At 32.3% G+C, this 22,659-nt stretch overlaps 1 protein-coding gene across 1 annotated transcript in view; it reads right to left on the reverse strand.

Moving 5' to 3' along the window:
- The window catches only part of LOC122271649 (low-density lipoprotein receptor-related protein 4), a 463,426-nt gene that overhangs the window by 53,884 nt on the left and 386,883 nt on the right, over positions 1-22,659 (reverse strand). The window contains exons 22-25 of the mRNA XM_043053650.3: positions 13,427-13,685; positions 4,877-5,039; positions 2,774-2,996; positions 361-486 (exon numbers count right to left, since the gene is read on the reverse strand). Of these exons, the coding sequence (XP_042909584.2) occupies positions 361-486; positions 2,774-2,996; positions 4,877-5,039; positions 13,427-13,685 (771 nt within the window). The remainder of the gene's footprint in view (positions 1-360; positions 487-2,773; positions 2,997-4,876; positions 5,040-13,426; positions 13,686-22,659) is intronic.

Here is a 22,659-nt window from a genome sequence, read left to right on the forward strand (position 1 = left end):
TTAAACTTAAAAATGGGGTTGTTTATGACTGGTCTAATTTCTATGTGTTGTAGAGTAGGAAAAATAATGGTGGAAATCTGGGATTCCTGACAGAGACAGTAGGAATTGACAGTCATGGAAAAAAATAGTTATCAAATAAGTTCTTTGTAATTTTAAATAAATAAAATTCACTACCGACAAGAATGCCTCTCACAAATGAAAAAGAAAATTTGCGAGACTAAATAAAAATTTCTTAAAAGTTAACGTACGCGCTTGAAGGTTAACAAGCACCCACACAGATTACCAAATTAGTGATGACATAAAAAAAAGCATAAGCAAAACATGAACAAAGAGCGTAGTCATCGAAATGAACAGTTTTACCTTCTTCACATGTCTGTTCGTTGTCTTGTAAACGAATCCCTGTTGGACAAGCACAGGAATATCCTAAGGATGTCCTTAGGCACAAATGGCTGCAACCACCGTTATGCTGTTCACATTTATTCACACCTGAAAATAAAACATGTTTTTATATTGCATATATTTTAAGTTATTAAATTTAAGACACAAGCAATTTTAATTAGAAAATATTTTATATAACAAGGCAAGTCAATGACAAATGCATGCATTTTAATTCTCCATTAGGTTATGCGATTATTAAATGACAATCAAAACAATAACGCAATTCTGAATTGGGAGAAAAATTTGATTGCAGATGCTTTGAAGTTTATTTGTATGAAACAATGCATATAATTAAGAAATGGTTTAAATATTTCATCAGATATTGTAAATGCTTCAGCTTAAGAAGTCGCTGAGCTGGCAAATACTGTTTTAAATTTAAAAAGAAAGAGATTTAAAATGCATAAATATGTTTTAAAAAAAGCAATTACTTAACTGTGTCAGAAAATTTTAATAAGTCAGAAAATGCTTGCCGTCAATCCTTTTACAGTTACCCCAAATACCTAATTTTATTACTGAAATACCGATTAATATATTAACTAATTTTTTATTAAATTTCAGATTTTTTTTAAGATTTTTTTGGGGGGGGGGTTTGAAGTTCAGAGTGCCTTTTTCTATACGAAAATCGAAGCTACACACTCTAAGTTTATTTAATGATTGAAAAAAAGTAACAATCTGAGAGTTTTTAAATTGATTTTTTAAAGCATCAAATTTAATTAATAAATTAGTTTCGACTTTAATTACTGTTCAAACTTTCAGATAGCCCTCATAGAAAAGGATCTTGCTTCGCTTATGTTAACGAAATCTAAGTTTGATTCTCTCATACTCAATAAATTGGATCTATAAATAATTATTTCTATTATTATTGTATGAACTATCAAATCTATTGAATTGTTTTAATTATGATTGTTACAGGGCACTTCTTAAAAAATGGGCACAATTGTGCTACTTACATGCAATTTTGAATTCTATTGATATAGCATATTATTTGCAATAAATATTCTAAACTCATGAAAATTCCTTTTTGTTTAAACGTTGAAATGTCAATAACAATTTTTACTTCTGGTTTTGAATATCAGATTATCTAAAACTATCTGCGTTGCGATTCTTATGCGATTTGGACTGTTCTCTATTTCCTGTATAAGAAGGCATTTTGTTGCAAAAATATTTCATATAATCCTTAGAAAGAACTTTAAAATATTTGAAAAATTATATTTTAAAGATAGATGCATAAGTTTAAAATGCGTTCTATTTTCTGTAAAAATAATAGCGGTGTTTCGATCTTTATGTTTGCAACAAACTAAACGCCAAAAAAAATCATTATTTCTTTGCTCTAAATACCTGTCATGCAGTAAAATATAATTATCTGAATATACAAGTATAACAAATAATCGTAAAATGATTTGAAAAAAAAAGATAAAGTTGCATTACGGTAAGCAAAACTGCGTGTTTAAAACTAGAATTTGAACAGTTTTAATTCGTGCGTGATTAAGGAGAAAACGGAGAAAAATTGTTTTGTGAAAAATAGCGTTGAATCTTCAATTATACGGAGAAAGTTCGTAAAAAAACGGACATTTTTTACTACTGACGGGTAATGATTAAAAACTGAAAAGAATTTGTACTCATCGTTAAACGGTTTTTCTACTGTAAATTTTTTTTTCCTGTTGAATTAACAGTTATTTTTTACAGTGTACAGTTCTCATTTGTTCATAATGTTATCAAGTAATATTTATTTATTAATTAATTTATTTATTTACATATTTAAAAACTGTTTTTGCGCGTTATTTTATCTTAGTCAACAACTTGGATGTCCAAAACTAGCTTCTTATGCTGAAGAAAATAAATGTTAGTGTGTTTATAGAAAAGCAATACGTTAATTACTGTCACTAAACAGAATTATAAATTCAATTAAAAATCACTGTTAGTTAAATGAAACTAACTGTCACCTTTAGTTAAATTTAAAGCTGAAGTTTAAACCAATTCCCATCTCTGCCCTATTATCTCTTACTACCTCCGCTGATATTTTAACTGTGGCCCCGTTCCGCAAAATTTCCTTTTCTATGAAACTTAATCGCAGTTCTTCCTTAAACAATTTCAATATGCCACTCAAAATATTTATCTTAATTATTTATTTAATCTTCTATGGATTAACATAAATTCTCAAGAAGTTTATAATTCATTCAGATAAACAGTAACGCACGCGTTCGACAAGTAACCAAAAGATACTTGACGTAAAATGACTTCAAAATAATTTTCCTGAATCCTCCATCCTCCTCACAGATTGACAGGAGTTTTGCAAACACTTTCGAAGGCTATTACCTAGAAATGACATTCTCACCGGTCTCGTTGAGCTTTATGCTGTGCATGTCCATGAGATTAGGCAGATTTGCACAAACATTGACCATGTTCTTCCCCGTGTGTTTGTTTGCACGGAGTATGGATCTCTCTGACCAGTCAGTCCAGTAAATGTAGCGAGCTGTCACTGCTATGCCGTAAGGGTGGGGGACGTCGCTGACCAAGATTCGACGGTGATGGCCATCCAAATTACATGCCTCGATAACCTTAAAACAAATATTTGCACGTAGTTATAAATATAGTTAATGGAAACATATTAAAATACCATACAGTAGCATTCTTTAATATTAAATCTTTTATAGAAATAAGTAGAAAATGTGTTTTATATGTTGACCAAAATCAGTAAATTGCATAAATTCTTCACTATATCTAATAATTGTTTGATTGTAAGTATTAATTTTAAAGTTTAAAGAAGTGTTTCAGAAATGAAGTTAGGCTTTCAAAAACACTGTTGACACTGTTTTTTGTTGCTAGGCTTTTAGTTACAGGCAAGTTTGACAATTTTTCGTGCACTGTTTGATTTTTTAATACCAATATTCTATTTTTTAAGTATGAAAAGCTTGGACTAAAATGATGATCAGCTACGTTTTGGAAATTGTTCAGGAAAACGTTATTCAAGAGGAGTTTCAATGTCAAACACAATGATTTCCGCGAAGATAATAAAATGTTTCTCTGCATTGCTGTTATTTAGCTTAAATTACGAAAACTTGTAAAATATTTATCTAGTAGCATTAATAAGAAATAATTTGATGTTCACTTGTAGAAAAATGTGAATTGTCACTAAACTACACCAAGTCCTTAGTATATTCTGACCAGAGAGAAAGAACAGTTTATGTGCAGGATCACTAAATTCAGGAAAAAAACTAATTTTCTCGTGAACAGGAAGGTTTTTTTCTTAGTTCGGAACTCTGAAGGAGAATCAATTTTTCACATTATTGATTTGTCAATACTTAGTTATCTTCAGAATGCAACAGATGAGAATTGTCATTTTTGGGTAAAAATGAACATAAACCATGAGACGATTTTCCCTTCGGTTGAAGTCTGCATATCCATCACACCTCTATTCAGTCACTTATTATAGTGATTAGAAAAGCCACAATAGAAGAATTGCGTACCCATGTATTTTTTTCTTAATATATATGTATTATCAGGGTAAGTCAGATATTGAAAGAAGTATTAAATTTTCTCTGGAACAAAGCAGAATTTGTTTGCCTGATGTAATAGCTATAAATTTAGAGTGACGTTGAGTAGAGTGATGTTGACCATCACTCTACTCAACGTCACAACATCACAACGTCTATTCAGTCATTTACTGTGGTGATAGCACAGTAGAAGAACAACGTGTCATAGTATTCTTTTTGTTATCAGAAAACCAAACAGGTAGATGTTTAGTGTAGTATAAATTGATGATCAATGAAATAAAATAATATAAAAGAGTATGTTTGTAAGTGTATACGTTTTTTTTCTGTGTCTAAAGATTAGATCTGAAAAAAATTTTTCGATATTACTTTTCATTATCTTCTATGTTTTTTTATCGAAAAATATCCACTTAACTGTGATTTTTTTCTTTCACATGAATTCAACTAAATGAGAAAAAAATATATAATAGTTTTATTTTGTAAACACATCGCCTTTGTTATTTTAAATTAGCAACATACATTTTTGTTATTATTAAAAATATCTTGTAGAAAGTTATTAGTGATAGAGAGTTTTATCGCTGATAGCTGGAAAAAATTATGCAACAGAGGAAAGTAGTATTGTACAGTAAGCGATCCATTTTGTACTTGATTCTGTTTGCAAGATTCATAATTTACTGCTGTACATTGAACCAGTAGGTAGTCAAATTTTCGGCAAACTAGTTTGATGTTAGAAAAATTAATATTTTGGGTTAAGTTAAATTTTCACATTAATTTCGTACAACTTACTATAAAATATAACGAATGATATCAATTTCTACGGCAATTTCCTTTTAACACCTAGCATTATTTCTAAGTATAGTAGCTCCTACTAGCTACATATATGACAATTCTAAACATTTAATTGAAGCTCAAGGCAATACTAAAAAAGGAAATATCTAATAACTTACATGTCTTCGAGCATCAGCCCATACAAGTTGGGCATTTTCTTTATCAATAGTTAAACCATTTGGCCATCCCAGTGTGTCCGATATGATGGTCACTCTCTTACCACCATCCATTTCTGATCTCTCAATCCGTGGTTTGTTACCCCAATCAGTCCAATACATAAAACTATGAAAAATAAAATAAAACTTTTCAAGTGTCATGTCTTGAATCCAAGCTACAACTTACTCAGTTTAATAACATTAGCGACTGATATCCGTGTGCATTACTATCAAATGCTAGAATTTTCACAAAATAAAAGAAACGATTTTTGCTTTTATTTTATAACCGTCGCTAAAGAGTCGAACCAATTTTGGGTTTACGACTACTAATGTTCAACTCCGTAGCATTGTGATTTTGGACCCAATCCAGAAGATAAGGAAACTCCTGGATCAGTGCCTCCAGAAGTATTGATATGTACAGCGAACATGGATGACTTTGCGACTCGACATATTTAACATGCATCAGTCACCACTTACTACACGGCGAGTCTTCGGCCGGCTGGGATTGAACCCACGAACTCTTGGACATGGGACCAGTGCCCTACCAACAAGGCTGTCCCGACCCAACTATTCGTTTTTTTTCTTTTTTTATATAACCGTCGTTGAACAGCTGACCCAATTTTTGGGTTTACGACCACTAATGTTCAACTCCGCAGCCTTTTAATTTTGAACCCAATACAGAAGACAAGGGAACTCCTAGATCAAGTATAGGGAGAAAGTTTGCCTTCGTGGAGGACTTTTTGATGGAACTAACCTGCATTTGCGTTACATAGAGAGGAAGACCACGAGAAGCCTCCCACGGTTAGCCTGACGCAAGGGAACTCTAACTCATGATCCGTCTACAACTGAGGATATTTCACGTCAGTTTGTGGTCAGTGTAAGCCGGATGAGGAATTCGTATCGACCAACCATCGCCGAGATCGAACCCCGGTTCACCTCATTGGAAGGCGAACGGCACTAACTATACTTGTTTGACACAAGGTGGCCAGCCGACCCTCCAAGCGAGTTTACGACTTTTCGCCCCCCCCCCCTTATTAGATACACCCACGCACTCCAGAGGTCATCAGGACCCAGGTCCGTCGGACGTGGAAACCACACAGCCGCCACCCAGAAGCCTTGTAACCTCAGAAGTCACCAGAAGCACTGTAAACATTACTATTCTTTTTTATCAAAACATTTCTCATCAAACTTTACTTTTAAGTAATAAGAAAAATGTGACGTCAAAGAGCAGTTGTTTGCTTCAAACTTATTCGCCAAATAATGACAAACTTGACTAAAAGAAAAGTGCATTCTCTAATAATTGCACAGCTTTTCATAGCAATTATCGCTAATTGGGTTAATTCCAGAAATACATTTGAAATATCTTAACCTTAATCTCTATTTTTGATAAGAAATGATTTCAAGATTCGTAAAAATAAGTGTTTTCCTTGAAACATCACTATGATATTTTCAAATAAACTTAGTTAATCTTTATATATTTCAATAATTGACACGTGTCATTACTTATTTCTGCCATTATATGTCATTCATGGTGTTGCGAAGTAATAACTGTTGGCCATTATTTCGTGCACATCACAGTTAGAATTCAACATTATAACAAAACATCACTGTAAACATCACTGTTAGCATCACTGTTAGCATCACTGTTAACATCACTGCTACCTTTTGTAACGCTGGTGATTTATTCTAATTGTGAAGAGTATTATTTATTTTCAGCAAAAAATACTGCATCATGCTATACTGCTGACAATGTAAAATATTGGCCTGAAAAAATAATGACAAAGACAATTTTTTGTGTTGCCCTATACATCCCCAGATCTCAATATCAAGTATTCTTGTCATAAGTTTGAAAATGCCATAAAGCTCAATATCTATCTAATCTTTCAATATTGGAAATTGCTATGAATATGCCATAAACGACCTATCGACAAATTGTTATGTCCATGCTAAAAGGAGCCAAAGAAAAAATTCGAGAACCAGATATTGAGATTATGGCAGTACATAAATTGGCCAATCTAGTGTAAAATATTATACTTATTTCTAAAATTTTATGAAGAAAACCATTTCAGGTGGTATTAAGATAATATTTCTATTGTTTTGGCGATATTATTCAGATATTCAGGTGAGAGCATTTCAACTGATAGTCATCCTTAAAATGATGCGGATAATAAAATAAATAGTTTCAGAACTGAATTCCCTACACCTAGATAAAGAAATCAATCTAAAACATTTTATCTGCATTGCAAATGTTAAAGTAACGGTATTTATTTAATTTTCCTGAATAGAATTAAATCCCAGATCACAAAAGAACTATGAGGCAGTACAATCCCATAAATAATTATCTATTCCAAAACGATAAATATTGCTTTTAAACTTAATCTATCAAAATAAATATTTTTTAATACTTTAATACCAACTTAATCCACTTCTCCAAGTTAAATACCTCATATTCTTCCAAAATCATTAATACTGCGAGAAATAATTTTAAGTAAACTTAAATAAAAATTTCCCGAGTACGCGAATAAAATATTAATGCGCTTAATCGCCAGAGAATGATGAACGCTTAAACAAATTGTTCATTTATGAATTTCTAACCTTTATTGGGAGGGAAATTTAATTCCCTTACCAGTAGTTTAAGTAGACTGAAGTCGTAATATAGGGTGGGAATTAATCTTCGTTATTTCTTCTTCAATACATCAATGACTTTAGGAGAGAGAGAATAGAGGGTAGCATGGAATTCGAAGATTTATATTCCAATATATCAAATTCTCGCGGCCGAGTTTAATTGAGGGGAATATTTGAGTAAGCTGAGTTTCCAGCCTAACAGTTTATGTATGATTTAGTTTATGGTTCAAAATTTTGACTTAGGTTTAGAGATATATTGTTTCAAAGCACTGATGGATAATATTTTTTAGTTGTTGATGTTTGTAAAATAGATTGCTGGTTAAAAAAGTTTTTTGTTTAAAATTTAAGCTGATTTATGATCCTGTAATACTACAGCGATACATTTTAAGTCATGTGTATTTATTTTTTTAAGTGAGTAAGTAATATAATAAAAGTGCGTATAACTTTTTAGTTGTTTTGAAGTTAAAATATGGTCGAAGTGTATTTTGAAGTAATTACTGCCTTATGTTCCCTCAGAATTTTAATTTAAAATTGTATTGAATCCACCATTTTAATTTGAAATTGTATTGTTGTATCCTGAATTTTAATTTGAAATTGTATTATTGTATCCTATATTTTAATTTAATAATGTTACAATGTAATAAAATGTGTTTGAACTTAGAAAAGCATAACTGTTGATGCAAAGTTGTTTCTCGGTGGTCGAACATAATTGAGAGGAATATTTGAGTTCCAGCATAACAGTTAATGCATGATTTATTCTATGTTCCAAAATTTCGATTTAGGTTTAAAGAGATAAGGATTTTATGATTATTTTAAAGATATATTGTTTCTAAACACTAATGAATAATGTTTTTTAGTTGTTGTTACTCGTGAAATAGATTGTTGCTTTAAAAAACTTTTGTTTAAAGTTTAAGCTGATATATGATCCTGTAATATTACGGTGATTTATTTTAGGTTATATTAATTATTTATTTAGGAGGTAATATAATTCAAGTGTTTAACTTAGTTAAAATCGTATTGAAGTTTATTATAAAATAACTATTGTATTAAAATTGCATTGTATCCCGCATTTTAATTTAATATTGTTACTGTTAAACCTGTTTAAACTTGAAGACCATAGTTTAGGAAATATAATATTTACTTCAAAAGTTTTAAATTAATTTGGAAACTTTTCAATGTAAATATTATGAATGTTTCAAATCAATGAATGATGCATAACGCTTTTTAGTTGTTGATGCTTATGGAACTGTGTAAATAATATTATATGTAATATTTAAGATTGAAAATGCCTAAGTTATAGTACTACATTTAGCTTTAAATAATGTACATGCTAAATATATTGAGAGAATAACATAGAAAGTATTTAATGACACAGAGAGCAAATTAAATACAGTCGGAGGGAATTATAAAATCATCATCAATATACGCTTTTCTTTTTTCTTTAATTTCATGTTATTTTTGTTTGCTTTATTAAGCGCATTTGAACTAGCAAAAAGCCTTGTTCTGCATTATATATTGCTTTTAGGAAAATTCAATAAACTATTCAAAGTAAATATTTTGTTTGCATGTTTTAATAATTTAGTTGATATCAAAAACATTTTAATATTTGTAATTAGAATAGAAATAATTAAGATTACAATATTAAAGTCAATACTAAGCATTTCCGCTTAGTTATACGAATGCCTCAGATTGTTTAAGGAACAATCATAATATGAAGGTAGTGTGATTTTATAAATGATTTGGAAGCATTGTACAAATGTAAATATAATCTGGATATATTATTTTAAATATTCATTTAAACATTAAAATTTGTTTTACTTGGCACAATTTAGAAGAAATTCTTGAGTCCAAAATTTGAAAACAAAAGCGTTTTTTAAACTGAATATCATAAGCTATTTCTAAATAAATATCATTTTTAAATTTCTTTCAATATAAATGCTTACTGGAATGAATCTTAAATAAATCATAAACTTATATAATGCAAAAATCATAAAAGTTAAGTAGAATATCATTAAAATTATAGAAACTAATACAATGTGGGAAAATGAAAATTATGACAACTTATCACAACAAATAAGTTTTCGAAATCTTACCGGATATATACTTTATTTCTTTGATTGATTATCAGAGCATGATTTATAGATAACACTGAAATATTTTTCATTGAATTATAAATGAGTAATTGAAATTTCAATGGCCATATTGCCAAACGTAAATATTACTCATCTACCAACATAATGAATAAATCTAAACTGAAACTAAAAAAAGGAAAGAAAATAACAAAAACAAAATATTTCTTGATTAACAGTACCACTGGCGCCATCTGTTATTGAAATTATAAAAAGAGTCAAAACACTTACAAAAGCAGATTTTTTTACACCTTTATAAGTTTCTACTATATAGAATTTAATACTATAAAAATTATATAAGTTTGAAAAATATAAAACAGGGGCTTTCAATCTGTGGGTCAAGCTTTTAAAAACAGCACTCTGTGGTCAGCACCGACGTAATTCGTACGAGTGCGAATTCGCATTGAAACCACCATCGCTGCGATTCGAACCCGGTTTACCTTATTGGGAGGCGAGTGCTCTATCCCGTGAGCCACCTCGGCTTTAGAAAATATACTTTGACAACAACAGAAATATGTTTGAAATTCTCTATGAATAAAAATTTTTAATTTTTATAGTTTTGAGTATTTTGCATAACACACCAAGCTCTCATTTTTTAAAATTGAAGCGTGATTGAACAAAATTGTACAAAATTGAACAAAAAGTGTCTAGGTATAAATTTTTAAATATTTTTCCAGTTTATTTGCTTACATTTGATATAATTTTGAAAAAAATAATAAAATATAGGTATAACATTACTGAATTCACCCGAAGTTAATTTTAGAAAGATTTGGTCAATCCACTTTTATTAGACCTTAATAAAGATCTAACTCAATGCGAACATAAATTTTCATAGTTTGCGCCCGGACATAATAGATCATTCAATTATGGAAAAATAAATTCGACTCTCTCCGACATTTGCATAACTACACTAAAGATTCTCATTGAAGATCTTCAATTGAAACCATTACTAGAATATGATTAAAACAGAAACTCTGTAACTGGCATTTCTCTAGATAGTTCTAATAAATTAAAATAAAAGTCCCTACAAATGAACAAATTAATTTATTAACGCCTTCAATTAAATGAACTGAAGTGTATGTTCTATTAAATGCAGACTCTTTTTGATTCGTTCGCAAATGGGTGATATAACACCAACGGAATAATTTGATTTATATGAGCAGTCATTTAATTTGCATGATAAAGCAATTTCAAGGTTAATGTAATTAAATAACAGCGTTTCATCTATATAGCTCTTATTAATTTGATGCTGCTGGTATATTAAAAGCTAAAAGCTATTGAAATAAACAACTAAGCAATTCAGGGAGCTGTGTATTTTAATTATGCTTAGACAATTAGTTTATATTTAAAAATCTAGTAATTAAAACATCGAATTCAGCAGTTTAAGTTCATTAAAATAGCTTGGTTTATTATTAATATAAGAAAAAAATCCTATTTATCGTTGTAGAGGGGAAAATAAAGTTTTGCCATTAATGTTGACTTTAGTGAAGTTTTATAATTGCGTTATTTTAAAACAATATTAATTTTTATTGATGAAAAATATCTAAACAATATGATACTAATAAATTCGTAAACAATAATGCATAATAACCGAAAACAAAAGTTTTGTGAGGCTTGATTTCTTGAAATTATAAATTACCTACAAGAAAATTTCAACGTGCAATAATGTTGCTAAAATTTTTCAGGTTCCACAACTCCAAACTTTAAAACAGATGTAAATTCTTTTGACGGATTTTTCTATTTATTAGACTTATTAGACTCTTTATTTTTTCTAGTGCGCATAAATTGGCTTCTTAGAACATAATATAGATTATTGTTTATAAATTGGCTTTTAGAACCTAAATTAAATTTTTGTGGTATAATTAGTTTATTTGCTATTAATTTATGAGTTTTATCATGTATAGCGCGCAAAGAAAAGGAATCACCCTGAATAACTTTTGATCTAATGATCGGATCTTTACGTACTGGGACTCAATCTTTGTGTTTTTAGGAGGTGATCTCAAATATGCTAATTAGTAAGAGCAGACGATATTTTAAGTTATGAAATTAGACACAAAAGCACATTTTCTTCGAATTTTTTTTTTTTTTTTTTTTTTTTTTTTTGACGAACTTGTTTCTGTACTTAGCGGGTAGGGGAAATAGCTTGTTCAAGCTGTTTGGACCTGTCAATGTTAATTTTATTTTTTGCTATAACTCTAGAGCATCTTAAAAAAATTGAATAATTTGTGAACGCCATTATAATATTAATTAATCCAAAGATATTTCTCTGGAAAAAAAATACACTTTAGCAAATATTTATTATTTTTTATCATTTTATTTTCTTAAGTCGATAATAATTTGAATTGTAATTTATACAAATTTTAACATTAATTGAAGGAATGCACTTTTACGAGACAAAATACAAATTAGGAAAGAAATCGTTGAAACAGTTCCTAAGAAATCAAATTTTAAAGAAGTTCTATATTTAACCCGGCGAAATAATTGGGATCGTATTTCCTAGATTTATCCCCCATTTTTTGAGAGTTTAAAAGTAGAATACGTGGGGAAAAAAAAGGTACGTTTAGTTAAAAAAGTACGCTTTTGTGTCTGATTACCTTACTTAAAATATCATTTTCAATAACTTACATATTTGAGGACATTACCTCGCATCATTAAGATTTAGTCCTAGTTTGTGAAAAACCAATCTTTACTTCAAAATTTATTTAAGGTGTAACCTTTTTGGGTGCGCATTGTATTTTATTGTATTACACGTGCTAAACATTTTGTTATGTTTAACACAAACAAAACTGCCAAATTAAGTGTTAGTTACTTGGGTGATAGGTCATTGCTCAACTGGAACTTAATAAAAACAAATTCAATAAGAATAATCATAAAAGATTTTGAGTGTCTAAATTTTTATGAATTATTGAACTACTTTTGGACCTGATTACTGAACTTTATCAATGAACTTTCTTGAACCTATATGTGTCCCTCTCTAACAAAAACATTTTCAATGAATTTGAGATAAATGAATTTAATCAATGAACTTTTTTTGAACCTATATGTGTACCTCTGGCAAAGATATCACTAAAAAGTTATTAAATAAAAATACCATGTGAAAAGTTATAATTTCAGGTAAAATAAACAATATCATTCTTCCATAATTTAAAATTTACCAGTGATTATAATAAGCGAGGTGTAGTTTTTTGTCTAGCCTTTAGGCAGAACGCTAAAGCAATAAAATATTTTTGATTGAAAAAAATATATAAATTATTTTTTCAAAACAAAACATCCCGTAAATATTTTATTCCTAATGTTTCAAAGTAAGTTGGAATTTTCTTCGACTGCTCAAGGTGGGGAACATTTTCTATTTTCCCATATTCGAAATAAACCGTAAACTAGTTGTAAAATTTTGAGTAAGAATTATTATATTATTAGGAATCCTTATCTATTGACATTCAAGAACTTTTACATTATCAGTTTCTCAGCAAGTTTTTTTTGGTTTAATTTTATGATCTAATAATAAATTAAATTTTAAGCAACTTTGAGCATAATAATCAATAAAAAAAAGTTTTCAAGTAATGTGCGGATTTAAAGTAAAACTATTTTTGTCACAATTGTTCAATTAATTTACTTAAATAAATCTGCATTTAAAATAGAAATTATTAAACAATTAAAATAGTTGAAGTTGATAAATTCCGTTCGTAATCTATTTGGAAACATATAGAATATTTGAATTTGTTTTTAAATATATATTTTTAAATTACCCATAATAACTTACCCAGGTTCATAGTGCAGAGCAATAGCTCTGGGGCTGTCTAAGTTGCTCCAAATCAAGACTTTTCTGTGTGAACCGTCTAATTCCGATACTTCAATGCATTTACGTTGATCGTCTGTCCAGTACAGCTTTCGACCAATTGAGTCCACAGCCAAAAAATCAACCGAGCCAAGACCTTTGGTTATAATATGTTCTATTCGAGAACCATCCAGATCTGAACTTTGAATTCGGTCTTTATCTGTATCAGATAAGTATATTTTCTCTAGAAGATAAAAAAAATACAAATTTTTTACCAAATTATGAGACTGCATTTTACAGAAATAAGTTCGTAATTTAAAAATATTTTATTTTTTAGTTGATTATAAAGTTCTTCTAAAATATTGTTGATAACATTCACGGCTATTTTTTTTTGTACGGTGAGGCAAAATGAAGGACCACCCTGAATAACTTTTGATCAAATGACCGTATCATCACGATCTAAGACTCAATCGCAATGGTCCGATGGGGTGATTTCATGCAAACTAATAAGTGCAAATGATATTTCAAATTAGGAAATCAGACAACCTAACCTAATTTTTGTGAATTGACATATATTTTTTACGAAATATTCGGATCTCTGATCTCCAAAACAATTGGATGTCTCTGGTCAAATGTAGAAGAGCCAAGAGTTCAACTCTGCGAAAGGGCCCATCTTGGGCTGTCAGGCCAATGAAGAAGAAGAAGAAGATCTCCAAAATAAAGGAGGTAGCCGCAATCTGGGAAATATGATCCCAATAGTTCGGCCAGGAGAGCGGTCCAAAGTGTGAACTCCTTAATGTTAATTTTACTTTTTGTGTATTTCGCTATATATCGAGAACTCGTTTAGCGAAATGAAAATTTTTTACACTCAATTATAAAACTCATTTATCCAAAGATAACTTTTGTACAAAAAATAGCTTTTAGTAAATATTTATTATTTTGTATTCTCCTATTTAAAAATGTTAGAAAAATGTTGAATTGTTAGGCATCAAATTTTTTGCATAGTTTTAAATAATGTAGTTTTTCATGGTAAAATACAAAATTTGATCGAAATCGGTCAAATAGTTCCTGAGAAATCAAATTTTAAGCATCTGACTTCTTTGAAATTTACTTGGTTTGTGGTAATTTTTATTTAACTGAATTGTGTTGCTTTACCAGAGGTTATAAAATAGTACAGTGAAATTCATGAATGCAAAAAATTATAAATAGACAACAAGTTAATTTCCTTATTAATTTTAAGAATTAGAAAATGTTTAATAGTTCTTCTGAAAGTTTTTTAAAAAGAGTTTTGAGCAGTAATTCCTTATTGATTTTTTGGGAAACGAAATCTTTGAAATTCTGAAACAATATATATTTAAAGCATTGAGTTTAAGGCACTGAACTTAACGCATGTAATTTGGCACTCTTGTGTTTATCGTAAAATAAAAACAATGGAACATTAAATATGGTGAGGTTGCCTACTTTCTACGCTTAGTGGCAAATTTTCTTATACTGATGGTAAATTTCTTTTAAAGTATGAATCTTTGTTTAGTAAATTTGATATAAAGGTACTTTCCATACCACTACACGTACACTTGAAAGATTCAAAGTTACTTTATTCCAGTTCTTGGTTCTTGTTTTCCGGGTTGGGTTCAAAATTACATGGCTGCAGAGTTGAACAGTGATAGTCGCAAACTCTGAATTGAGTTGGCTGTTGTATGCCAATTATAAAATAAAATTAAATGAATCAGATTCCGTCCTGATTCTTTTTTCTTTTGATTATTTTCAAAAACACAAGGTTATAGAGAGTAATTTGCATTCATACTCTAATAACATGTCATAAGCTTCCACTAAATTCTTGATTTCACAATATTTGAAGAACACAATTTAAAATATAACTACCTGCAAAATTCCAGCAGCCTATCTAAGCTTATCGAACATTTCCTTACCCTTAAAAATTCTATAAAAATTTTTGAGTTATGGTTCGTTATCCAATAAAATTTGACTTTTTCTAGTGAGGAAGTACTTATTATCCTTGCATTTTAAGGTGTAAATTACGTTAAAAATTTTAATTAGTTTACATATTTGGTAGCATTTTGTATTACACTTCCAATGCAAAATTGAAATGTGGCTTGAAATTAAAAAAAACGCATCATAGGGATCAAAACAGGTCTGAAATTTCAAAAGAATAATTTTTGTAAATGACAGCAACACGTTGTTAATAAGAGATTAAAAAATTATATTTATTTTAAAAATCTTTTAAGTATCGTGCTTGCTTCTCATTCGTATCCAAATAGTGAAACCCTCGAATATCATCTTATTCGTGAAAACGCATATTCTCAAGTAAATGATCAGAGTTTTGTCCTATTCCGTGCTTTACTTGGAAATCTATTCTGTGACTGATCAGGGCCTCGGTAACCACCACCGCCTCTAACAAAGGTGCTTCTTTTGATTTTTCCATCCTAAATAGTGAAGCCCTTGAGTATAATGTTATTCATATAAGCACATATTCTCAAGTAAATGATCAGAGTTTTGTCCTATTCCGTGCTCCACTTGGAAATCTATTCTGTGGCTGATCTGGGCCTCGGTGAACACCACCGCCACTAACAATGGAGTTTCGTTTGATTTTTCCATCCTAAATCGTTAAACCCTCGAGTATAATCTTATTCATATAAACACATCTTCTCAAGTAAATGATCAGAGTTTTGTCCTATTCCGTGCTTTACTTGGAAATCTATTCTTTGCCAGATCTGGGCCTCGGTGACCACCACCGCCACTAGCAATGGAGTTTCATTTGATTTTTCCATCCTAAATCGTTAAACCCTGGAGTATAATCTTATTCATATAAACACATATTCTCAAGTAAATGATCAGAGTTTTGTCCTATTCCGTGCTTTACTTGGAAATCTATTCTTTGCCAGATCTGGGCCTCGGTGACCACCGTCGCCACTAGCAATGGAATTTCATTTGATTTTTCCATCTTAAATCGTTAAACCCTTGAGTATAATGTTATTCATATAAGCACATATTCTCAAGTAAAGGATCAGAGTTTTGTCCTATTCCGTGGTTTACTTGGAAATCTATTCTATGCCAGATCTGGGCCTCGGTGACCACCACCGCCACTAGCAATGGAGTTTCATTTGATTTTTCCATCCTAAATCGTTAAACCCTCGAGTATAATCTTATTCATATAAACACATCTTCTCAAGTAAATGATCAGAGTTTTGTCCTATTCCGTGCTTTACTTGGAAATCTATTCTTTGCCAGATCTGGGCCTCGGTGACCACCACCGCCACTAGCAATGGAATTTCATTTGATTTTTCCATCCTAAATCGTTAAACCCTTGAGTATAATGTTATTCATATAAGCACATATTCTCAAGTAAAGGATCAGAGTTTTGTCCTATTCCGTGGTTTACTTGGAAATCTATTCTATGCCAGATCTGGGCCTCGGTGACCACCACCGCCACTAGCAATGGAGTTTCATTTGATTTTTCCATCCTAAATCGTTAAACCCTCGAGTATAATCTTATTCATATAAACACATATTCTCAAGTAAATGATCAGAGTTTTGTCCTATTCCGTGCTTTTCTTGGAAATCTATTCTTTGCCAGATCTGGGCCTCGGTGACCACCACCGCCACTAGCAATGGAGTTTCATTTGATTTTTCCATCCTAAATCGTTAAACCCTCGAGTATAATCTTATTCATATAAACACATATTCTCAAGTAAATGATCAGAGTTTTGTCCTATTCCGTGCTTTACTTGGAAATCTATTCTTTGCCAGATCTGGGCCTCGGTGACCACCACCGCCACTAGCAATGGAGTTTCATTTGATTTTTCCATCCTAAATCGTTAAACCCTCGAGTATAATCTTATTCATATAAACACATATTCTCAAGTAAATGATCAGAGTTTTGTCCTATTCCGTGCTTTACTTGGAAATCTATTCTGTGACTGATCAGGGCCTCGGTAACCACCACCGCCTCTAACAAAGGTGCTTCTTTTGATTTTTCCATCCTAAATAGTGAAGCCCTTGAGTATAATGTTATTCATATAAGCACATATTCTCAAGTAAAGGATCAGAGTTTTGTAATATTCCGTGGTTTACTTGGAAATCTATTCTATGCCAGATCTGGGCCTCGGTGACCACCACCGCCACTAGCAATGGAGTTTCATTTGATTTTTCCATCCTAAATCGTTAAACCCTCGAGTATAATCTTATTCATATAAACACATATTCTCAAGTAAATGATCAGAGTTTTGTCCTATTCCGTGCTTTACTTGGAAATCTATTTTTTGCCAGATCTGGGCCTCGGTGACCACCACCGCCACTAGCAATGGAGTTTCATTTGATTTTTCCATCCTAAATCGTTAAACCCTCGAGTATAATCTTATTCATATAAACACATATTCTCAAGTAAATGATCAGAGTTTTGTCCTATTCCGTGCTCCACTTGGAAATCTATTCTGTGGCTGATCTGGGCCTCGGTGAACACCACCGCCACTAACAATGGAGTTTCGTTAGATTTTTCCATCCTAAATCGTTAAACCCTCGAGTATAATCTTATTCATATAAACACATATTCTCAAGTAAATGATCAGAGTTTTGTCCTATTCCGTGCTTTACTTGGAAATCTATTCTTTGCCAGATCTGGGCCTCGGTGACCACCACCGCCACTAGCAATGGAGTTTCATTTGATTTTTCCATCCTAAATCGTTAAACCCTCGAGTATAATCTTATTCATATAAACACATATTCTCAAGTAAATGATCAGAGTTTTGTCCTATTCCGTGCTTTACTTGGAAATCTATTCTGTGACTGATCAGGGCCTCGGTAACCACCACCGCCTCTAACAAAGGTGCTTCTTTTGATTTTTCCATCCTAAATAGTGAAGCCCTTGAGTATAATGTTATTCATATAAGCACATATTCTCAAGTAAAGGATCAGAGTTTTGTCCTATTCCGTGGTTTACTTGGAAATCTATTCTATGCCAGATCTGGGCCTCGGTGACCACCACCGCCACTAGCAATGGAGTTTCATTTGATTTTTCCATCCTAAATCGTTAAACCCTCGAGTATAATCTTATTCATATAAACACATATTCTCAAGTAAATGATCAGAGTTTTGTCCTATTCCGTGCTTTACTTGGAAATCTATTCTTTGCCAGATCTGGGCCTCGGTGACCACCACCGCCACTAGCAATGGAGTTTCATTTGATTTTTCCATCCTAAATCGTTAAACCCTCGAGTATAATCTTATTCATATAAACACATATTCTCAAGTAAATGATCAGAGTTTTGTCCTATTCCGTGCTTTACTTGGAAATCTATTCTGTGACTGATCAGGGCCTCGGTAACCACCCACGCCTCTGACAAAGGTGCTTCTTTTGATTTTTCCATCCTAAATGGTGAAGCCCTTGAGTATAATGTTATTCATATAAGCACATATTCTCAAGTAAATGATCAGAGTTTTGTCCTATTCCGTGGTTTACTTGGAAATCTATTCTATGCCAGATCTGGGCCTCGGTGACCACCACCGCCACTAGCAATGGAGTTTCATTTGATTTTTCCATCCTAAATCGTTAAACCCTCGAGTATAATCTTATTCATATAAACACATATTTTCAAGTAAATGATCAGAGTTTTGTCCTATTCCGTGCTCCACTTGGAAATCTATTCTGTGGCTGATCTGGGCCTCGGTGAACACCACCGCCACTAACAATGGAGTTTCGTTTGATTTTTCCATCCTAAATCGTTAAACCCTCGAGTATAATCTTATTCATATAAACACATATTCTCAAGTAAATGATCAGAGTTTTGTCCTATTCCGTGCTTTACTTGGAAATCTATTCTGTGACTGATCAGGGCCTCGGTAACCACCACCGCCTCAAACAAAGGTGCTTCTTTTGATTTTTCCATCCTAAATAGTGAAGCCCTTGAGTATAATGTTATTCATATAAGCACATATTCTCAAGTAAAGGATCAGAGTTTTGTCCTATTCCGTGGTTTACTTGGAAATCTATTCTATGCCAGATCTGGGCCTCGGTGACCACCACCGCCACTAGCAATGGAGTTTCATTTGATTTTTCCATCCTAAATCGTTAAACCCTCGAGTATAATCTTATTCATATAAACACATATTCTCAAGTAAATGATCAGAGTTTTGTCCTATTCCGTGCTTTACTTGGAAATCTATTCTTTGCCAGATCTGGGCCTCGGTGACCACCACCGCCACTAGCAATGGAGTTTCATTTGATTTTTCCGTCCTAAATCGTTAAACCCTCGAGTATAATCTTATTCATATAAACACATATTCTCAAGTAAATGATCAGAGTTTTGTCCTATTCCGTGCTTTACTTGGAAATCTATTCTGTGACTGATCTGGGCCTCGGTAACCACCACCGCCTCTAACAAAGGTGCTTCTTTTGATTTTTCCATCCTAAATAGTGAAGCCCTGTAGTATAATGTTATTCATATAATCACATATTCTCAAGTAAAGGATCAGAGTTTTGTCCTATTCCGTGGTTTACTTGGAAATCTATTCTATGCCAGATCTGGGCCTCGGTGACAACCACCGCCACTAGCAATGGAGTTTCATTTGATTTTTCCATCCTAAATCGTTAAACCCTCGAGTATAATCTTATTCATATAAACACATATTCTCAAGTAAATGATCAGAGTTTTGTCCTATTCCGTGCTTTACTTGGAAATCTATTCTTTGCCAGATCTGGGCCTCGGTGACCACCACCGCCACTAGCAATGGAGTTTCATTTGATTTTTCCATCCTAAATCGTTAAACCCTCGAGTATAATCTTATTCATATAAACACATATTCTCAAGTAAATGATCAGAGTTTTGTCCTATTCCGTGCTTTACTTGGAAATCTATTCTGTGACTGATCTGGGCCTCGGTAACCACCACCGCCTCTAACAAAGGTGCTTCTTTTGATTTTTCCATCCTAAATAGTGAAGCCCTGTAGTATAATGTTATTCATATAATCACATATTCTCAAGTAAAGGATCAGAGTTTTGTCCTATTCCGTGGTTTACTTGGAAATCTATTCTATGCCAGATCTGGGCCTCGGTGACAACCACCGCCACTAGCAATGGAGTTTCATTTGATTTTTCCATCCTAAATCGTTAAACCCTCGAGTATAATCTTATTCATATAAACACATATTCTCAAGTAAATGATTAGAGTTTTGTCCTATTCCGTGCTTTACTTGGAAATCTATTCTTTGCCAGATCTGGGCCTCGGTGACCACCACCGCCACTAGCAATGGAGTTTCATTTGATTTTTCCATCCTAAATCGTTAAACCCTCGAGTATAATCTTATTCATATAAACACATATTCTCAAGTAAATGATCAGAGTTTTGTCCTATTCCGTGCTTTACTTGGAAATCTATTCTTTGCCAGATCTGGGCCTCGGTGAACACCACCGCCACTAGCAATGGAGTTTCATTTGATTTTTCCATCCTAAATCGTTAAACCCTCGAGTATAATGTTATTCATATAAGCACATATTCTCAAGTAAATGATCAGAGTTTTGTCCTATTCCGTGCTTTACTTGGAAATCTATTCTGTGACTGATCAGGGCCTCGGTAACCACCCACGCCTCTGACAAAGGTGCTTCTTTTGATTTTTCCATCCTAAATAGTGAAGCCCTTGAGTATAATGTTATTCATATAAGCACATATTCTCAAGTAAATGATCAGAGTTTTGTCCTATTCCGTGGTTTACTTGGAAATCTATTCTATGCCAGATCTGGGCCTCGGTGACCACCACCGCCACTAGCAATGGAGTTTCATTTGATTTTTCCATCCTAAATCGTTAAACCCTCGAGTATAATCTTATTCATATAAACACATATTTTCAAGTAAATGATCAGAGTTTTGTCCTATTCCGTGCTTTACTTGGAAATCTATTCTTTGCCAGATCTGGGACTCGGTGACCACCACCGCCACTAGCAATGGAGTTTCATTTGATTTTTCCATCCTAAATCGTTAAACCCTCGAGTATAATCTTATTCATATAAACACATATTCTCAAGTAAATGATCAGAGTTTTGTCCTATTCCGTGCTCCACTTGGAAATCTATTCTGTGGCTGATCTGGGCCTCGGTGAACACCACCGCCACTAACAATGGAGTTTCGTTTGATTTTTCGATCCTAAATCGTTAAACCCTCGAGTATAATCTTATTCATATAAACACATATTCTCAAGTAAATGATTAGAGTTTTGTCCTATTCCGTGCTTTACTTGGAAATCTATTCTGTGACTGATCAGGGCTTCGGTAACCACCACCGCCTCTAACAAAGGTGCTTCTTTTGATTTTTCCATCCTAAATAGTGAAGCCCTTGAGTATAATGTTATTCATATAAGCACATATTCTCAAGTAAAGGATCAGAGTTTTGTCCTATTCCGTGGTTTACTTGGAAATCTATTCTATGCCAGATCTGGGCATCGGTGACCACCACCGCCACTAGCAATGGAGTTTCATTTGATTTTTCCATCCTAAATCGTTACACCCTCGAGTATAATCTTATTCATATAAACACATATTTTCAAGTAAATGATCAGAGTTTTGTCCTATTCCGTGCTTTACTTGGAAATCTATTCTTTGCCAGATCTGGGCCTCGGTGACCACCACCGCCACTAGCAATGGAGTTTCATTTGATTTTTCCATCCTAAATCGTTAAACCCTCGAGTATAATCTTATTCATATAAACACATATTCTCAAGTAAATGATCAGAGTTTTGTCCTATTCCGTGCTCCACTTGGAAATCTATTCTGTGGCTGATCTGGGCCTCGGTGAACACCACCGCCACTAACAATGGAGTTTCGTTTGATTTTTCCATCCTAAATCGTTAAACCCTCGAGTATAATCTTATTCATATAAACACATATTCTCAAGTAAATGATCAGAGTTTTGTCCTATTCCGTGCTTTACTTGGAAATCTATTCTTTGCCAGATCTGGGCCTCGGTGACCACCACCGCCACTAGCAATGGAGTTTCATTTGATTTTTCCATCCTAAATCGTTAAACCCTCGAGTATAATCTTATTCATATAAACACATATTCTCAAGTAAATGATCAGAGTTTTGTCCTATTCCGTGCTTTACTTGGAAATCTATTCTGTGACTGATCAGGGCCTCGGTAACCACCACCGCCTCTAACAAAGGTGCTTCTTTTGATTTTTCCATCCTAAATAGTGAAGCCCTGGAGTATAATGTT

This window comes from Parasteatoda tepidariorum, chromosome 10, assembly GCF_982258835.1.
Source record: "Parasteatoda tepidariorum strain Cologne lab strain chromosome 10, Ptep-v5.0, whole genome shotgun sequence".
Lineage (NCBI taxonomy): Eukaryota > Metazoa > Arthropoda > Arachnida > Araneae > Theridiidae > Parasteatoda > Parasteatoda tepidariorum.